Genomic DNA, 21411 nt, shown 5'->3' on the forward strand with positions numbered 1-21411 from the left:
TGAAAGTCTTGGCCAGAAGCATGCTGGAGTTCAGTGTTCATTCACCCTCCTGGGTTGTTTCTTCAGGGGCACAACCTTCAGAGGCTCTTTGTTTTATTTGTTTTTTTACTTTTACGCTGCACATTGCAGCCTGTGGGATTTTAGTTTCCCAACCGGGGATTGAACCTGCGTCCCCTGCAGTGGAAGCCCAGAGTCCTGACCACTGGATCACCAGGGACATCCAAGGAAGGCTCTTTGTTATTTGACTGTGGATGGATTCACGCACTGATATCCTTCTAGATTAACCTCCTAAAGTCACTGCCACAAGGGAAAGGGTGGCTGATATCGAGGATGCACACTTACCTGGAAGCTTGGGGTTACTTCTCTATCAACTATGGCCGTTATGTTAATTTCTCCAGTGTTTTTGTCAATGACAAAGATTCCAAAAGGGGGCTGATCAATTCCTATTCCAGAGATGTGGTAGGTAATTTTTTGGGTTGCTTCGAAGTCTGATGTAATCTGCAGCCCAAAATACCCAAAATGTTAAGGTGATCATCACTCAGACCTCTTCCTTCCCACTGTGCTCCACACTCTCAAGTCATCTGTTCATTTTATTCATGCTTTCTGACACTGTGTTGTTCATTTTTTTGCCTTGATAGCTACTAGGAATATGAAATAAATTCAAATTATTTCCTCTGTTGGCCAGTATGGACCAATGTGCCTTAACCTTTCCAGCCTTAGAATATTTGCCCAGATTGTGGTCACCATGGTGATGTTAAAAAGTTGAGAGAAAGTCAAGGACACCTAATATTGACAAGCCTACTACTGAATGCCTCCTTGCTTAGCAGATAACACTAAAAAAAAAACACAAAAAGACATTTAGTTTTAAATAGGAGAAGCTGGAGAAAAAAGTGGAAAGTGATAATATACTAAGTGTTAAAAATATTAGAATGAATTGCTTTTATTATTATTAATCTTTAGATTTTTAATAGGGAAAATTTCAAGTATATTATAAAGTTAGAATGTATAATGAACCTGATATATCCATCACCCAACTTCAACAGTTCTGAATACATGGCCAATCCAATGCTGATTGTCAACCATCTTTAATTATCTTATTGCTGTTTGCTATGATTTCAAATCTACTTTTTTGTTTTTATTTAGGAATAGAGTTGCTTTGTTTTAAGAGTGTGGTCGTTTGCACTGAGGAAGCTGTCAGGATGTTGCTGTGGACGTCTGTGACTGTCAATATACATTCAGCTCAGCTCTCACTGAGCAACACTGGGGCTTATTGATTCAAGCGCGTGGAGAAGTCACTATGGCTGGGAGACGTTTAAGCTTTAAATAGGAAGTTTATGAGGACTTCTTGAGAGTGTTCAGTTTGGGCAAGGCAACTCTTAGCTGATCTAAATGCCTCTCTGAAGAGCTTGGGGCATTAGCTCCTGCCTGGGCAAGGCATCTTTTGCCTGGCAGTAGTGAAAAACTATAATCTTGCTTGCCACGACCTCTGTTCCCTAGCAGCGTGCTCTAGTGATAAGGGACTTTTGCTTTTGCACTGGCAGCCAGACCTCAGCTTGTGATTGACTAAACTGACTCTCGTGAGAACCAACTGGTAGAAAGGTCCACCTCAGCTTAATCTGAACTCTATGCCTTTAACCTCTCTTGCCTGGGACAATAGTGTGATCAATCTACACTTGACTAGGAGTATGGTATTTTTTGGTTTATTGAGAGACATTATCCTATATGTTTTTAGCTTGTGAAATTGTCATAACTCCTGCAGTGAACCCGTGTTAAATACATTATTGGTAAAGACAGTCACATTCTTTGGGGATAATTTGCTGCCCCGAACAAAGCACTTGGCCATATACATTTTTCTCTTCCTTTGCTAGAATCTGAGTCCCAAAAGGCATATCCATTGAAATATATTGAAATGGCTGTTAATTATTTTTAATTACTCTGGAAGCTGTAATTCCTTCATCTTTCTCTTTTAAGTTGATATTATTAATACTATTGTATTTTTTGTGTTATTGAAAATACCAAGTTATTTGTTCTATGGACCCCTCAATCTATATTTTGCTAATTGGAATTTCTGCATTATTCTAATTTACATCTAGTACATTTATTCTCAAAAATCACATTGCTTCTGCTCGTAAGACTTACTTTGGCAATTGGATTTCTGTTCGAGTTGTCTTCTCCTTCTCTGCAGGGTCTTGCGAATTTCACCCACTCACGTTTGTATCTCCTTTTGCCTTGTTGTATTACTGTCTCATATTCTTCGTATTGTCCTTTTGTCTTATTCAAAAAGGGATTACATTTTATTATGCACATTATTGGAAATTTTTGCTTTGAGTGTTAATTACAGACATCTAGGTTGAGGAGTCTCCTATGTTTCAAGATATTTAAGATGGTTAAATACCCAATTTTCTCTCCCTGACACTATCATGCAAAGAAGAAACAGTAAATAACTAAAACAACTACAGAGCTATATGATTTTTAATCTTAGCATTTAATCGTATTTTATATTTCCTATATATATTCCACAACATCTAACTGTTCTGAGCACAAATACCGGTTTATCTGTTGATATTTTTAAGATAAGACAAAAGAAAGCATGAGGTAAATTACAATAATGACATCGATTCATGCTAGTATTTAGGTATTCCTAGGTTAGTTGTTAGAATTGCATTTTCACAATTAAATTATTTAGTAATTTACAATATTAAATAAATATTTATTTTTCCAGTACAATTTTTAAACTAAACTACTTTAATTGCAAAAATCTTTTTCATACTTTACCTGTATTCTCAATTCTCCATGAACCAAAAGAACCACCTGTAGACATTTAAATAAAGTCAAATTAAACATGAATTCTTCAAATAAGTAATTACATAAGATGATAATTCTGATTTTTACATTCTGCTGTTCATATTGTAGTTGTTTCTGTTTCAAGAGGGAGGGAACACAGGTATACCTATGGCTGACTCATATTGATGTATGGCAGAAACCAGCACAACATTGTAAAGCAATTATCCTCCAATTAAAAGTAACAAAAATAGGAAAGAAGTAGATTTGGAGAAGCAGTATTCAAAGAGCAAAAAAGAAAATAGTCTTCATGTAAACAGTTCCTTCAGTTGTGTAATCTATAATCTGTAATCTATAATCTATAATCTGTAATCTATAAATTATAGAATGTTAATGATGTTCAGGAGAATCTATTGGACTTTTCAAAATTCTAACAATTGGTGCAACAACCAGACATTTCTTACCTGGCTGCTCTATAAACACTTCCCAGGAGCTATGAAAGCTATTGCTTTGGGAAACAATAGTGAGCATCATTCTAATAAGCTTCAAAAAGCACCACAGGAGATTATTAAAAGCTGTGAACTACTCTACTGACTTGGCAAAGCTGTTTTCGTTAGTTGCAGTTCCAGACTAAGGCATTTTCTTAGTCATATAAAAGTTGAGAGAATGGAAAGGAACTAGTCTAATTTAGGGAGAAGGCAATGGCAACCCACTCCACTACCTCGCCCAGAAAATCCCATGGATGGAGGAGCCTGGTAGGCTACAGTCCATGGGGTCGCTGAGAGTCAGACACGACTGAATGACTTCACCTTCACTTTTCACTTTCATGCATTGGAGAAGGAAATGGCAACCCACTCCAGTGTTCCTGCCTGGAGAATCCCAGGGATGGGGGAGCCTGGTGGGCTGCTGCCTGTGGGGTCGCACAGAGTCGGACGACTGAAGTGACTTAGCAGCAGCAGCAGCAGTCTAATTTAGAGAATGAAATGTAAAAGATGGGGATGTGCTATTCCAATCACAAGTACTGTTTGCTGTGGAATGCAGATTTGTGCATCTCTGCTCTACTAGTTCAATTTAAATTTGAGCTTAATTTTCCTACTGATCTAAAAGAAATAAAGATAAGATGAAGCCAGGCCAGGCTAGGTCTTCACCTTCTCAAGAGTACACAGGACCTTCATCTGTGTCATTTTCAGTGTTGTTTTCTACCTGGAATGCATTCTTACCGCCACACACTTGAATAGTGTATTACTCATCATTTTAAGTTCCAACAGTCTCCATGAAACTGTCCTTACTGATGTCTCTTTTTCTAAGTTTGCAGAACACATATTCTGTACTGTGCAATTTAGCCCATAATGGTTTACCGTGATTTATTATTTCTTATGGTTTTGTGTGCATTATATGGTGTCGAGCCAAGAGAATTGCAAACTTTCCAAATCGGTGCTTCTATATTATTATTATTGTTTTTTGCAATCCTTACAATACGGATCCCTTAGCAGATGTTTAAAAACTGTTTTCTGACTCACTGATTAACTAATTTGAAGACAATTTGGAAGGGAAAAGATTATGAAAAATAAATCAGGACAAAAGAATTATGTTTTATGTGTCAGATGCTATTCATAGAGCTTTATGTTTACCATTTCACTTAACACAGCAGCCATCTGAAGGAGACTGTAATCTGTCTTTTAGGGGTGAAGAAAAGGAGAAAACTCATGAGAAAATGAGTATTTTGCCCCAACTAACAGCCCTCGGATTTGAATCTCTGCAGCCTGACTCTAAAGTGTGAACATCACCACTACACTAGATTCTTAAGTCAGCGTAGATAAATAGAAAATAAAAGCAAGTCATAAAAAAAAGTTATGTGATAGTCAATTTAGATTTCTTCCTGGCAAAGGCTGCAGTTAATTCTGAAACAATGTAGATTTATTACGTCACTTATTTTGGAAGGCTATAATAAAGAGGCAAGTCCCAGTTTGAACCAAAGGAAAAATGATATCAGACGTAGAATGTGAGGACCCTTCCATTCTAAAAATTTCAGTAAAATCTTTATTTCAAAGGATGTTTGCTAAAATTGTCATGGAAAAGAACCATGACTTGTGGTTATAACAGATCTCAAAATGATTTTACAGCATTGCTGCTCTTTTTTAAACAGTATCATGAGTTAGTTGGGGGCTTCCCAGTGGGCACTAGTGGTAAAGAATCCACCTGCCAATGCAGGAGACATAAGAGAGGCAGGTTCGAACCCTGGGTTGGGAAGATCCCCTGAAGAAGGAAATGGCAACCCACTTCAGTATCCTTGCCTAGAAAGTTCCATGGACAGAGGAGCCCAGTGGACTGCAGTCCATGGAGTTGCAGAGAGTCAGACACGACTGAGTACATATGCACACATGCATTACGTGGGAGAAAAGATCAGGGCAGTGAAGTCATTGCACACCTTTCTCAGTTCCCAAGAACAACTCAGCCCCACGTGCAGGGAGGGATGGACCAGGCATGATCCCTTTTACAGGAAAACTGGAGTCATCCTGAAAATATGAATCATGTTTGTACTAGCCCTGTGGAGAATGATTCTTCTAATAGACGCTAAGACAAGATTTCTGTTTTTCTGGGAAGTGAAGGAAGGACAAGCCCTAAACTTTGGAAATCGAGCATTGCAGACAGGTGTTTCTTACTTGTTAAGTCATTTCTTTGACTTAGAGCCCTTAAAGAAGCTACTCAGCCAAACCTTTACTCTTTCCCATCCTCTCTTTCAAAGTCAGACCACCAGGAATGTTTTCCAATTTTGGGGAATATTGTGAAAATATAATCTTTGTTGTGTTTTTAGGAATATGGGGACAGTTACTAAGAACACTTTTGAATAATGCAGTGCTTTTTAAATATGGATTTAGACATATAGTCATAGCTTTACATTATTCCCAAGTATTTTTTAAAAAACTTTACTATTTGAGTTAATTAGTACTTACCATGCAGCTACTTAGTTATTTTAGTTACATTGTTCGTATAATTATTTTGAATACCTAATAAATATTTCGATAGCTTCTTGACAATATAAATCAATTAAGTTGTCCTTTTTGTGGCCTAGAGTCTAGAAAATAGCAGTGCGGAGAAAACACTCTGTTATCTTGTGAATTTATTTTTCTTTCTTCCCTGTGTTCCCTGGTTATGGTTTTATAATTTTGACTGTATGATTTATAAAGCAGCAATATGGTCTAAATGCCTTGGTATACATAAGAATTAGAAATGTTTTATTAAAAGCAAATAAGATGTTAATAAAAAGCATGTGACATAAAGTGACCTGATGTCCACGTGCCCTATTTGCCAGCTAAAATGTATGTAGTTATATCATTAAGATTCCTATTGAGTATGGTAGGTGCTGCCAAGTGGCCTCAGTCGTGTCCGACTCTGTGCGACCCCGTAGACGGCAGCCCACCAGGCTCCCCCGTCCCTGGGATTCTCCAGGCAAGAACACTGGAGTGGGTTGCCATTTCCTTCACCAGTATGGTAGGTTTGTAATAAACATATTTTGAGGATGTGGGTGACTGGATTTTTAAAAATCTTATATAATAACAATTGCTTTTTACTGAGTTTGGCTAAGGTTTTGTTTAGAGTACTCTGAAACTTCAGCATGGGGAGGAAGGTCAGACTGAGTATGCACTGGATTCAGGAAGCTAGTCCTAGCCAGCATAAGGCATGGCCATTTTTCTCTGCATGGCTTAAGATCACACCCACTCCTGTCTAGGAAATTTGCAGAATGAGCTGGGTAATTCAAAGGAATCATTACAAATTTTAAACTTGATTTTTAAAATTAATAATTATTTTTGAAAAGTTCATAAAATATATGTATGTATATAGGTTGGTGATACTATTTTTATAATTGGTTAAATGCAAGATTATGTGTCAGATTAAAGAGATCAATAGATATGTATCAACTTTTTGAAATTAAGATTTTAAAAAATCCAGAAGCATTTTAATAAGCTTCATGTTTATCAAGGAAAATTCCTTAATTGAATGAAAATGATTTATGTTTAATTACTTAGGAAGTATTTAATTTAGGAGAGTTCAACACTTTAATAACTGATGTTTAGAGTAAATTCAATTTAGAAAATTAAGCCCTTTTTCAGGAGCTCATTTTAAGTACTGGGTAAGAGACAGTTTCTTCCCAGGTGGCTCAGTGGTAAAGAATCCACCAGCCAATGCAGGAGACGTAAGAGAGGCAGGTTCGATCCCTGGGTTGGGAAGATCCTCTGGAGAAGGAAATGGCAATCCACTCCAATATTCTTGCCTGGGAAATCCCATGGACAGAGGGGCCTTGTGGGCTATAGTCCACGGGGTCACAAAGAGTCATACACAACCTAGTCACTAAACAACAAGAACAAAGGTGCAGTTAAGTGTAGAAATACAAAACTGGACATTGGATGTTGAATCCCTCAATTAAAATCCTAGTCTCATCATGTACTAGCTGAAAAACTTGAGAACATTATTTGATTTTTCAGTTTCCTTATCCATAAAATAGGTATAATAATTCTACTAACTTTATAGGTATGTTGTGAGGATTAAATGAAAACAGGTCTAAAACACATAGATGAACCCTAGCCTGCAGTAAATGCTTAATAAGTGTTAATTACCGCTGTTTGGACTTAAAAAAGATGTAAAGAGCCACTGTGATATGATCTTTTATTATTATCACTTATGTCAAGGCACATAGAACTCTTTCTTGAGCCTCAGAAAGAGATAAGAACCAGTGTTCCACTGTCCAGTGGTGTGATTTTCCCCCTGTGCAACTCCAGGGGACATTGTTCACATTGTAGTTTATGTGAATGTACCTCCTGGTATTGTGCAGTGTACAGCCTGGTCAACTGTGCAGTGGTCATACAAGGAACATGTGCACATTACACGGATTCAATTATTCATAGTATAATTATGGATAGTAAACAGTTGCCTGTGTAATTCTTGTAATGAACTTCACAAAGCAAGCCGTCTCCTTGGTGGTTTAGTTGCCAAGTTGTGTCCAACTCTTGCCCTAATTCTTGTAATGAACCTCACAAAGCAAACCCTCTCCTTAGGCTATCAGATTGACTCTTAACTGGAAAGGAAGAGCCAAAGGCTAAGGGGTTTATGAGAAGCATCATGGACACCAAGTCTTCTAGTTCTAAATGAAAACCGGTTTCGAGTATTAAGCAACTGGGAGTGGTAATTGATGGAAGTAAATAATTACATCTTTCCCAAGGTTTGCACGTCAGTCAGGGCTGGCTGGAATCGCTTGGCAAGGTTATTCTGATTTTAGAATTTTAACTGTTGGAGAGGTTCAGGAGGAAATTAATTTTCATATATTCACCAGAATTGGAAATTGGATTGCTTCATCAATGAAGAGAAGGAAGGATGTGTCGAAGATTTTCCTTCTGATAAAAATCTGGGCCACTTAGCTTACAATTCTTTTCTTAACAATTTGCTTTCTGGATGTTCTGTAGCGAAAGTGGTTGAAGGGTGTTCTGCTGTATTTGAGGCTTCCCTCATAGCTCAGTCCGTAAAGAAGCTGCCTGCAATATCGGAAACCCTGGTTCGATCCCTGGGTCAGGAAGATCCTCTGGAGAAAGAAATGGCAACCCACTCCAGTCTTCTCGCCTGGAGAATCCCATGTACAGAGGAGCCTGGCAGGCTACAGTCCATGGGATCCCAAGAGTCGGACACGACTTGGTGACTAAATCACTACCTCTGCTGTATTTAGGACACATTCTAACTCAGAGCTTGGTATTTAAACTACTTTTCTTTTTTTTCCAGCATGAACACTATTAATTTGTTTAAAACATCATGCTTTAAACATCTTTGGATTTCAAACGCTTGTATTAGTTTTGTAATGAGTAAATCTTTTCATAATAATATTGTAACATGAAATTAAATGGCTTATTGTTTGATGCTATAGGAGTGTTATTTGACAGACCGTGTTTCAGATTTAATGGACTTTGAAATACTGACCAGTAGTCTCCTTTGAAGACAAACATTGTTTTGAAAAGTTTAAATCTTTGAAGACAAGTATTTTTCAATCACAAAACCTTTCCCCAAAATATTTACTTGGTGTTGTGCAAAACAGATCAAGCAAACATGGGAGACAGATAAATGTTAAATTTTACAACATGCTGGTGTTCCTCACACAGTCCCCTCTCAATGAATCTAGAAGACTAAAGCAGTTAAAATTTGGGGTAATGCTCCAAGTTTAAAATTTTGTCACTTCCCTATACCCACTATCATTTAAAATTCAGGTTTAATTTTTTTCTGTCAATTTTCAAAAAATTAATCTCATAACTGTTTTTGATATGCCCTTTCACTCAGGAAAAATGTAGGTTCTTGACATTAAAACTAATGTCGGTCGTTGTTTACAATAGGAAGGCAGAATATTAAGGCGTTATCAAGTTTCATCTTTATTACTAAAACATTACAAATAATAGGAAGTAGAGTCCTACAAAGCACTTTATATTTTCCGGAACACTTTTTTGCATTCATTGCTGTTTCATTTTTACTATGGTCATTCTCATTAGTCAGGGGGATATGATTATTCTTATTTGACAGCTGAGGAAGCAAAACCTGGAGTGAGTCAGTGGTACAGGCATAGACTGAAGTCTGTGATTTAGCTTTTAGGTATTACCTCTCTAGGCAACCTTTGTATGGTCATAGGTTGGGGGAATTAACTCAAAACCTCTGAACAGGTCTTCCAACTTTCACACCCCACCCTTCAATAACAAAAGATGTACATTTCCACTCCACAATGCTTTTAAGAACATTGTTCTTTTCCCATCACCACACCATTTCGAAACTCTGGGTGGCTCCCCACTTCTAAAAGGATTTCACTACCCTTGACAGAATGCACTTTTCTGTCTGACCCTTATCTGCCATTCTAACGCACATCCGGATTCTCCAATGCAGCCAAACTAGTGTGTCCCTTACCCCTAGGCAAGCGCTGTAGTTGCACTTGGCTTTGCTCATGCTGGGCTGACGACAAAATAGATGTCCCTGTGGCCCGTCTATATTTATCAGAGAGCAGCCCGAATCTCTCCTGGTCCATGAAGCCTGGTTTGCCTACCTCACTTAAAAAAATTTTTTTTTGATGTGGACTGTCTTTATTGAATTTGTTACAATACTATTTCTGTACTTTTTATGTTTTGGTGTTTTGGCCCCAAGGCATACAGGATCTTAGCTTCCCAACTAGTGACTGAACCCACACCCTTTGGAAGGCAAAGTCTTAACCACTGGACCACCAGGGAAGTCCCTGCCTACCTCACTTCTGACTGACACTGCTTTCCATTAATGGGATTAAGAGTAGACCAGCACTGTCCAGTTGAAATAAAGTAACGAATCTGAATCGCATTATCAAATTTTAAATTTTTTAATATTCATATTAAAAACGGCTAAAAAGGTGAAATTAATATTTTCAACATATTTTTAATGAATGTACCCCAAATATTGTCATTTCAAATTATAGTCGACATAAAAATTATTGATGACATATTTTATGTTCTTTTTTGGGCTTCCCCTGTGGCTCAGTGGTAAGGAATCTGCCTGCAGTTCAGGAGACGCAGGTTCAATCCCTGGGTCGAGAAGATCCCCTGGAGGAAGGCATGGCGACCCACTCCAGTATTCTTGCATGGAGAATCCCATGAACTGAGGAGCGTGGCAGGCTGCAGTCCATAGGGTTGCAAAGAGTTGGATGCAACTGAGCACATATGCATGCATGTTATTTTTTTTTCATACAGAGTCTTCAAAATATAATGTATACTTTATGCTGAACAGCACATCTCAATACAGATCAACCACGTTTCATGTGGTTAATAGCCACATGTGGCTCGTGGCTACCGTATTGGACAGAGCAGTTCTAGACTGCTTAGTTTAATAATTATATATGACATATTGTTGTGTAAATAACTTGTACGTTTTTGTATGTGAGCCTGTGCAATTTTCCTGAGGGAGCTTCCCCCATGACTAGGATTATAGAGGCACTGTGGTGGGGGTTATAGTTTAGAGAGGCCTCATTCAATCATTCATTCACCCATTCTTTGAATAATTGTGTGTCCACTGTTAGGGAGATATGATGGTAGGTGTTGGGGATGCAAAGAGGAATAGAACAGCCCTCGGGGTAAGGATCTTATAGCCACTCCAGAACCAGAAGGGTAACTGAGAGGGGTACACATCAGAGAAGGGAAAGAAACCCCCCTAAGTGTGTGGCAGTCCAATTCTGCGACAACACTATTCCGGCACACCCTGCCGCATATCCCCTAGCTTCACAGGCTGGTCATTGGCTGGGACAGATGGCTTATCAGGCTACCTGCAGTTCATTTAGTTCAGAAATGACCATCTGGAAAGGTGGGGAAGTCATACAACTGCCAGATTTCTCTTTACAACATTCTTGGGTCAATTAAATTCATTAGATTGCCGAAACAATTAGTTACACTCTTATAATAGAAACAGACTCGAACAGAAGGGTGTGATACCAATTTTCTGCTTGACCATTGCCATGACAGAGAAGGCTAAGAAGTGCTGGCTAACAGGCAGTCTATTCTAATTTTAAGCATATTTAATTTTTAGAAAGTTCTTTCTTGAGCTCTATTTCCCTGTAACTTCTTGAAGTTCAGTTATTGCAATTTTTTAGATGAGGACGTGAGGGAAACTAATGCTTAGGCCAACCCAACTTATTGTTGTTAAAATGAAGAATTATTATTAGGGATTTAAAAAACATTCATTATGGTATATTTCACTATTTTGATATCTATGTGGAACTGATAATATTGTGACCAGTTTTTTTCTTCACTAAAACAACACAGTTAAGGAACACACTAGTTTGTAACATTTAGTCTCGTTCTTTGCTCTCCAGATTCCACTACTCTTTTATCCAATACTATATAAAACTTTCCCAGTCAGTAAAAGTTTTACTTTTCTGGAAAACTGGCTTATAAAATAGTTTTTTCTCCCTAAAGATTAGATATATTTTGCACATAATGGCTAAACATAAACATTCTTTTCTTAATAACCCTCCCAGCTTCTCCAGAATCAAACATTGCTTTGATTTTAATTCAGTGGTCTTAGACTACTTAAAAACATGCAGGTATCAAGACCAGGCATGTACAATTCTTAGCCATGTGCTTGAGAGATATATATAACTTTGGGAAATAGACCTCGTTCTCCTTTATGTGTTTTACTTTGTGTAATAGAATAAAAGCCTGAACAAAAGGGTGAATAAAAGTATGACTTTAAAGAAAGTGAAGATACTGTGGAAAATAGACCTGCAATTAGGATTAATTAGTTCGCCAACTAAATATGCTAAATGGCGACTTTCAAATTCGTTTCTATCTGGCTTGGTTTTCCATGTGAAAATACAGCATTAAAAAAAAAACAAAAACCAACAACAACAAAAGGGGGAAATTGGTAATCTTTGCAGTTTCATTTGCAGTTTGCAGTTTCTTTCCACTGAACTCTTTTTAGAATTTTTAATAGGGATTCAGCAATCAAATTAACATTCTCTAACAAGGAGGGAAACAGGGAAATTTTGCAATTATTAGGGGGAAAAAAAGGACTTACCGTTAAAATGGCCAGAGCCCCTGTGGTTCTGAAAGGGAGCCAAGCCATGGTTTCTGATTTCCTTGGTAAACGAAGGGAGCTGCTGCTTTAGTCCTTCCAACCGTCGGCATACGATGTCTCAGGAAAGCCCTTTCTCAGCGCCTCTCCTGTCTTCAGGAGTCTGCAGATGGCCTGTTATGCAGATCCTCCCCACCCTAAACCGAGGATTGGTCTCACCAGAAACGCTTGCATCACTTTTGCTCCCAGGTAAAAACTTAGACACACCTCAATTCCTGAAGCAATGAAATCCTTTGTTGGAAGCTGAAAGAGAAGTTCACAGGCTAAAAACCAGTTCTAATAGGAAGGTACCAGATGAATAATAAATTAATCACAGTGTGGAAGGGCAAAAGCTAGCCTTGACTACACTGTAAAAGGATCTAGTTGGCTGGTTCTCATGGTGCCAATTAAAACTGAAAAGTAAAACAAAACATCCAAAATTCCCCCAAATCTAACTTGTGGAAGAGCACTTATTTTTAGCTTGAGTATATGTGAGTAGATTTAAAGTTGAGCAAAATGTATTTTGGGGGCTTCCCAGGTGGCACAGTGGTAAAGAATCTGTCTGCCAGTACAGGAAACATTGGTTTGATCCCTGAGTTGGGAAGATCCCCTGGAGAAGGAAATGGCAACCCACTCCAGTAATCTTGCCTGAAAAATCCCATGAACAGAGGAGCTTGGTGGGCTACAGTCCATGAAGATCTCAAAGTGTTAGACACGACTGGATGATTGAGCACACACACGCGAAATATATTTTAGGTGTTAAGCAATATATATTTTTTGAAAGAAACTGCAGATCTGAAGAAGAAAATCATCACATCAAGCAGTTGTTAATAATAGGTTTTGAGTGAAAACAATTAGAAATAAAATTAGACTAAACACAAATGGTGCCTTGGATATTTGAAATCTATAAACCAAGTGTTGCAAAATCAGGTATCTGATAATACTCAGTTGACATCTTTCTGTTGTATTTCTTTTCATTTATAAATTTAAAAAAAAGTAGTTTGCAGGGATTTCCTTGGTGGCCCAGTGGTTAAGAATCCACCTCCCAGCGCAGGGGACGTGGGTTCGATCCTAGGTTGGAGAACTAAGATCCCACATGCTGTGGTGCAACTAAGCCTGTGTGCCACAACTACTGAAGCCTTTGTGCTTTCAGCATTCCAGATTGTTTTTAAAGGTTTGGTAGAAGAACAATATTATCCTTATAAGTATTTATGCATCAGGTTTTGGAAGATTTTTAGTTTCAGAAAAATCATTTAATGAGAGTATTTCAGACAGAAAGGATTTCATAGTCAAGGAGTTGGGGAAAAACACCTTATAGGCAAAATGTTGTGCAGTTGGGGGTTTTGTGCGTGTATTTTTAAAAATTTTGGTAAAGTATACATAATAAAATTTACTATTTTAACTATTTTCAAGTTATAGCTGAGTGACATTAAATGTATTCACATTGTTGTACAGCCATCATTACCACCCATTTCCAGAAAAAAAATCTTGATTTTGTGATAAAGTTTTTGTAAATAAAGTTTTATTGGAACACAGCCACTCCCATTTGTTAATGTGTTGTAAATGGCTGACTTTGTGGTGAAAGGGCCAAGTTGAGGGGAGTTGAGAATGAACAGAGACTGTATGGCTGCAAAGCCAAAACTGTTCAATACTAACTTATAGGAAATGGGCTTCTCTGGTGGCTCAGATAGTAAAGAATCTGCCTACAAGGCAGGAAACTCAGGCTTGATCCTGGGTTGGGAAGATCCCCTGGAGAAAGTAATGGCAATCCATTCCAGTGTTCTTGCCTGGAAAATCCCATGGACAGAGAATCCTGGTGGGCTATAGTCATGGGGTTGCAAAGAGTTGGACACAGCTTAGTGACTGAAGTTCCACCACCACCACCAATTTATAAGAAATGTTGGCTTTATTTATTTACTTTCAGAAAACACTTGATGACTGCTGACTAACATTGTATACCTTAAATAGCATTTATGGCAAATCTGTTGGGTGTTGGTGCTAATGGAGGAATAATTAGTGAATCGTTTAAACTTAAAAACTTGGAAATTTTCCAAAGATCAGGTTTGATATCCTTTGTAGAATTCCTTCTAAGTTTAGTAATGTGTATTTTATTCACTTTTTGATTAGAATCATAAAGTGAGCAAATACTGAATCCTTACTAACATGGGAAGACTGAAGCACACGGCAAGTCTTTCTTGAATTAGGAAGTGGTTTCTCCATGACAGGACTAGCTAACAAGTTTAGGAGGATAGAAGCTGAGATGAGCTTTATTGAACTTATTACTGATTTGTGTAATGCAGAATTCAGCAATTGAAATGTTGGTTACTTGTGAATTTAGCATCTGAATTTGTTTAACATTGGTGAGAGTTTTGGGTTTAGATGTATGTGTACTCGGGCCATTTTCTTATAAGATAATGAAAAGAAATACATATAAACTAGAAACTAGAATGGACTACCGTAATATACTAGAACTTATTTTTGAATGAAGTGATTCTGAATGTATTTAAGTTTTTTCGTTATGATTGTATACATTAAAAAAAATTTTTAAAGAGCATATTAGCTTTATGATTAGAAAAGAAAGTTCTTTAAAAATAATATGAGTACAGAAAGTCTTTATGTATAACATTCTAAACTCTGGGGCAGGGAAAAAGAGAAGAAATGAACTTCAGTTGCTTCCTTTTCTATAATATCTTGCAGTTTCTTCAAAGCAGAGTTAGTGGAGGATGAAGGAGCCTGTTACACTTCAATTCATGGGGTTGCAAAGAGTCAGACATTACTTAGAAAACAATTATTGTGCTAGAGACAAAAAGATTTTTAAAATGATAGCAGTGAATTATGATATTCCTAGGAATACCCATAAATTGCATTGTGGACTAAATTCTAGATATGGCTCATTTTTTTCCCTCCTGATTTGCCTTTTCTAAAATTCTAGTTCTTTGACAATTTTAATTAATTAGGCTTAAAAATATTAATTATCACTTTGCTCTTTTCTCACCTAAACACAGGTTAAGGATTTAACTGGTACTTCATTTTTGTATTTTGAAATACCAGTATGTAAATTCTTGGTTGGGTGGTGAAAATAGAGTATGGGCGCCCTTGTAGGAGAGTTATATACCATACATAGCCTGATGCAGGCTAAGTTAAGGAAGCTTGTAGACAGGAAGGACAGATCCCCTTGTCCACTGGTAGGCAGACAGGCGGAGAAGGCAATGGCAACCCACTCCAGTACTTTTGCCTGGAAAATCCCAGGGACGGGGGAGCCTGGTGGGCTGCTGTCTATGGGGTCGCACAGAGTCGGACACGACTGAAGCGACTTAGCAGCAGCAGCAGCAGCAGCAGGCAGACAGGACTCCCCTAATCTTCTAGGTGCTCTAGATAATGCTTTAAGCTAGCACTTCTTTTTCTTTGCAGGATTGGGGAGCTCAGTAAGGTAATAAAACATCCTTGTATTGGGGCCACATTTACAAGGCGAGAGGAAGGTAGACTGAGGTTACCCCTGCTGGGTAGTGCCTTTGCCTTCTGGACTCAGCGTGTTTTCACTTGCTAATTTGTTTGTTTTTGGTTGTGAAAAGGAAAGAAGGGAGGATTTTCCAGTGGTTTCTATTGAGAGATTATGTTATTACTCTCCAGATAATGGCTTTGGAAGCAAGCCCCAGCTTGAAGCTAGCTTTTACTCAAGATGCTGAAATGAAAATGAGGGTCATAACAATAATAATCACAATCATTGAAAAGAAGCTTCATTGTACTTGTGTATTGTGCTTCATTTGATGCATTGTATTAAAAATATAAGAATGGAACAATAGATACACTGCATCATAGGCTAAAGAAGAAACTGTTCTTCAATCTGCTGAAGGCTGAACATGGAATAAGAAATGAAACAATAAGTATGAGTGTTTATTTAAGTGGCAGTGGCTTCAGAGGTTCCTATGATGTCCCCAATGTTCCTAATTTCCTACAGTAGCTCTGTTATTCATCAAGTAGAGAACCTTAATAAGACTGCCTTCACTGGCAAGCCTTTACTGGTTTTGCTTGTTTTGACTGGAAATGTATATAATGTATCTTACATGTCAGACATCACTACTTTTTGATATTTAATGGTTCTTGAATGTCCACCAATTCATGAATTAAAATATGAGTTCCACAAATAATGCATCAACAAAATGTTACACGCATCCCGAAATAGCCCGTCACTGTAGTGATCCATCACTTTTTGTTATTCAAGATAATGGGAATCATGCACTTCCATTAAGATCATCACTTGAAGACATCCAGAAATGTCAAAGAACGTCATAATCGTGCATTTGGAGAGAACAGCCTACAACTGTAGAAATCAGTGAAAATAGAGCTTTGATCTAATTAGATGGTATTCAACATGGTCACCATGGTTCTGTGATTCCTGGAATTCTTTCTTTCAAAAGATTTGTGTAGTTTTTATTATATACTGATTTAAACTCAAACTTCAGAAGGGTAAATACAGGTGAACGTGCATTTAAAAATTTTCACTTATGTCATGAACCAGGGTCCACTTCTTTTGGCTTCGTTTAGTCTGATTAGGCAATTGCTTATTCGTGGAAATATTTTTGTTAGGTAATAAAGAGTGAGAAGGGAGGAATTTTCCAAATGAACCTCATGTTCACTTCAACAGTATGTTTCTTTAGAAAAAGCTTTTCTTTGGTTCTTGTGGTTGAGTGAGTGAAAGTCACTCAGTCATGTCCGACTCTTTGTGACCCCATGGACTATATAGTCTATGAAATTCTCTAGGCCAAAATACTGGAGTGGGTAGCCTTTCCCTTCTCCAGGGTATCTTCCCAACCAGGAACTGAACCCAGGTCTCACACATTGCAGGGGAATTCACTACCAGCTGAGCCACAAGGGAAGCCCAAGAATACTGGAGTGGGCAGCCTATCCCCTTCTCCAGGGGATCTTCCTGATCCAGGAATTGAACCGGGGTCTCTTGCATTGCAGGCAGATTCTTTACCAACTGAGCTATCAGGGAAGCCATAAGGTGAAATCTACTTATAAGACCTGTTTTGAATCCATCTAGTTCCCTCCTTCTCTGGGCTTCCACACTTGCCAGATTCCTGGAATCTCTCAAGGTAGCTTAGGCAAGGGGCTTAGGACTCAGTTCCTGTTTCTTTCTTGCCTCTCACCCAATCTGCCTCTCAGTCAGCAACCTGACTGCTATTTTTAAAAGGATTGCAGCTTGCAGTGTACTTGGAACAGAATCAAAACTGCCTGTCGTGGCTTCCAGGGAACTGCCTGGTCCATTCCTTGTGTTCCTCTCCAGCCATATCGCATACTCCCTTCTTCTCACATGCACCTTCTTTTGTTCTTCGAAAATCATCAACTCTTTTCCTGTCCTAGGTCATCACTCATTCATCAGGTGGTGGCTTCTGAGGCCTTCTCAGAGGGGTCCTTTCTTCCTCTTCCGTAGCATGGGCCTGCTCATCCCCATTATTTTATCCATCATCCCAATTTGCTGCCTGTATAGGGCGTAATGGGGCTTCCCAGGTGGCTCAGTGGTAAAGAATCTGCCTGCCAATATAGAAGACACAAGAGATGCCAGTTTGATCCCTGGGTGGGGAAGATTACCTGGAGTAGAAAATGGCAACTTACTCCAGTATTCTCTCCTTGAAAATTTCATGACAGAGGAGCCTGGCAGGCTATAGACCGTGGGGTCACAAAGAGTCAAACATGACTGTGTGACTTAGTGCACGCATGCCCACACACACAGGGCTTAGTGTCATGTGTCCATTGTTATTTCTTATTTGGATTACTTAAATGACCTTTCTCCACTTGACTGTGTGCTCTATAAGGAGGGATCATGTCTGTTTCATTTAATAGCATATTCCTAGCACTTTGCAGGGTGAATAAATGAACATATCTTTAAAAATTTTGTGCAAGTATGTCTGCTGGATCAAAAGGCATGTATACTCCAGATTTTTAATAGCTCATCATCCCAGAAGCCTCTGTCAATTTATGTTTCTACTGATAGTGTAAGAAATTATCTCTCCTTTTCCCCCTCCCCCTGAGGCATAACATTGATTATAGGTAATCCTTTTCTACTTCTTTTATGAGAAAATAGTACTCATATAAAATATATATTTTAGTTCTACTAAGAGATTTTAGCTTTAAATCTCCTAGTAGAGTGAAACTCTCTCTTAGTAGAGCTAAAATATATATTTTTATATGAGTACTATTTTCTCATAAAAGAAGTAGAAAAGAATTACCTATAGTAAGAGATTTAAAGGGGGCTTCCCTGATGGCTCAATGGTAAAGAATCTGCCTGCTGTACAGAAGACCCCAGTTGTATCCCTGGGTGGGGAAGGTCCTCTGGAGAAGGGAATGGCTATCCACTCCAGTATTCTCGTCTGGAGAATTCCGTGGACAGAGGAGACTAAAGGGTCTCCATAGGGTCACAACGAGTCGGACACAACTGAGTGGCTATACTCTCAATTCTACTTTCAAGAGATTTAAATGTGGTTCTTATAAATGCAAATAATAATTTATTGGATTATAATAAATTAAATGAAGTTAAGATTCTGAGTATAGCAATCTAAGAAACTGGAGCTAAAACTAAGTAAGTTCTGGATCTTGGTTTGATCCAAAGAACCTGATACCCCTCCTCAATCTAACCTCATCTGACCTTTTCAGGAGAGGTGACAAAATGATATGATTTTTCACCATCTCAGGTAATAAAATGATACAATTTGAAGAGATAGGACAATGAAATATGCAAAGTCAAGTATTAATTTCCTATACTCCCTAGTTATTGTTAGATCCCTGTATTTGTATATTTTTAATATTCCTTTTGATGATAAAGAGCACATTTCACAGAAGTTCTCAAATATTTTTAAGTATTGTGAGGGCCATGACTTATGTATTTCTAGGAGTCAAATTGTACCAATATCATTACTGGTAATTTCTAAGGAAGGAGAAATAATTTTTAGAATTTAAAGCTCAACCCAGGGACCTCCCTGGTGGTCCAGTGGCTAAGCCTCCATGCTCCCAATGCAGGGGGCCTGGGATTCGATCCCTGGTCAGGGAACTAGATCCTGCATGCTGCAACTAAGACCTGGCACAGTCAAATAAATAAATAAATAAAGCTCAACCCACCACTCCACCCGTGGGAAGCAATATCATGTGGAATGTTCCACCAGCTTCTCAAACCACACGTCACAAGGCGTGGCTGCTGGTGGAATGGACACACTGCATCGTTTGCTGCAGCAGCTCCCTGCTCCCTGCTGTGCCTCAGATGGGCTCTGAAAACAGCATGGAACATTTGAGAAAATGATCTCCAAGGATTTTAGCAACGACTGTAGTTAAGAACTACTAGCTCTAATGAAGGCAGGATATTTCCGAAAAATGAGCAGTCCATCACACTTCATTCTTCTGGGTCAAAGACAGATGTGTTTAATCTCTACAAAGACTCATGGGTTGCTGACATTTTACCTAGTGAGGCATCATCCACTGATACTTTTATGATTAGTAAGTTGCAAGGAAGTTTGGCAAACCTGTAAAACTTGCACAACGGATCATCCCGTGCATTTTAAGCATTGGGGTCCTGACTAGGAGCGACAAAACCTCCTGAAAAGATTAATGAGAAGAAAAAAATTGCAAGTGTACTTTGTTGCTTGTGTTTTTTAGGGGCCCGATAATTCTCGTATTGTGCAGATCAGTTTTACAGTCACGTAAGACTTAGGAAGGCACTGAACTTCCTGTTCAAACACATGAGCATGTTTCTTCTGCAGTTTGGGACATGTCTAATTGGCCTTCTTTTGAATAAACACCATTATGCTATTCGCTGACATTAAGAAGAGGATCAGAATCCATTATGTACCTGAATAGGTAATAAATCTATGTCTTGTAGGAAAATGTTGCTTAGCCTATGGAATTTTGTTCTCTATTGTTTCATGTTAACTTTTTTGAACATCATTTCAGTTTACTTTCCTTTATTGAAACTTCTGAAGATTCCTGTGGATTCACTTTAGCTGAGCATTTCTCAAAGCACAATCTTTATAGTATAGTTTTATGGGTTTTGACCCAGTATTGGCACAGGTGGAGCCTATTTGGTTTTCTGGAAGGCTACACCTCAAGAGAGATTAAAGTCGAGAAAACTCCACCTCTAGTCTCCCTTGTTCTTACAGCACGCTCATGAGTCAGTTTGGACTTCATTTTTGAAGCCTTAGACACACGGCCAATTTTATGGATGTTTGTACACGTTGATTAACTTGTGCAACATGGTGACAATATTAATCTTTAGTTCTCTGCATGAAGTCATGTTTGACAAATTTTCAGAACACCTTTTTATTCCTTTAGACTTTGAAGTGATGTAGTGTGTACTAATTTGGATTGGTCAGCCTGCATCGTAAGGAAGAATTTTGAGCTTAGGAAATTTATCTCCAGTTACTCCAGGTTTCACTATGGTCAGTTGGTCTGTAGAAGTTTTATGTTTTGGGGGCCACCTTTCAATGATTTACATTTTTCAAGGAAATTATCCATATCTTCTAGCATTTCATCCATATCTTTTATCTGTATCTTCTAGCATCTTCAAATTTATTATCACACATTTGCATGTAGCACTTATCTTAGAAATTTTAATGTGGATTTTTATATAATAAGTTAGTAACATTTTTTTTTACCCTAGTAGTATAAAAGGACCTAGAAAGTGAAATAAGAATCCATTCAGACTCTGAGAAACTGTAAAATATTTGCAAGTAACTTTCTTAAGAATGATTAGAAGACTGTTAGTGAAGGGTATAAAATAAGACCTAAGTAAATAGAAAGATATTAATGTGTTCCAGGATGAAATTAATTACTGTGTCAATTCTTTAGAGATAAATTATCAATGCAGTTCTCAGACTTGATCCATAGTCTGTGTGAAAGATAGAGGTGGAGAAAGATGAAAAAAAAGTAAAGTCTGCATGGAAGAAAAATATATATCCCCACCAGCCCATTGAGCATGATTAACAAGAATATTGTGGGAAAACTGGACAGCGATAATGTAAAAGAATGAAATTAGAACATTTTCTCATCCCA

General features: G+C 38.1%; 1 protein-coding gene across 2 annotated transcripts in view; it reads right to left on the bottom strand.

Moving 5' to 3' along the window:
- The window catches only part of DSG3 (desmoglein 3), a 33588-nt gene extending 21007 nt beyond the window's left edge, over positions 1 to 12581 (bottom strand). The window contains exons 1-4 of one of the 2 annotated variants that reach the window (XM_018039431.1): positions 12337 to 12581; positions 2776 to 2811; positions 2140 to 2271; positions 343 to 498 (exon numbers count right to left, since the gene is read on the bottom strand). In XM_018039431.1, the coding sequence (XP_017894920.1) occupies positions 343 to 498; positions 2140 to 2271; positions 2776 to 2811; positions 12337 to 12384 (372 nt within the window). In that variant the 5' untranslated portion in view covers positions 12385 to 12581. The remainder of the gene's footprint in view (positions 1 to 342; positions 499 to 2139; positions 2272 to 2775; positions 2812 to 12336) is intronic. The other variant, XM_005697014.3, reaches the window with a different exon arrangement.

The sequence above is a fragment of the Capra hircus genome, chromosome 24, assembly GCF_001704415.2.
Source record: "Capra hircus breed San Clemente chromosome 24, ASM170441v1, whole genome shotgun sequence".
Lineage (NCBI taxonomy): Eukaryota > Metazoa > Chordata > Mammalia > Artiodactyla > Bovidae > Capra > Capra hircus.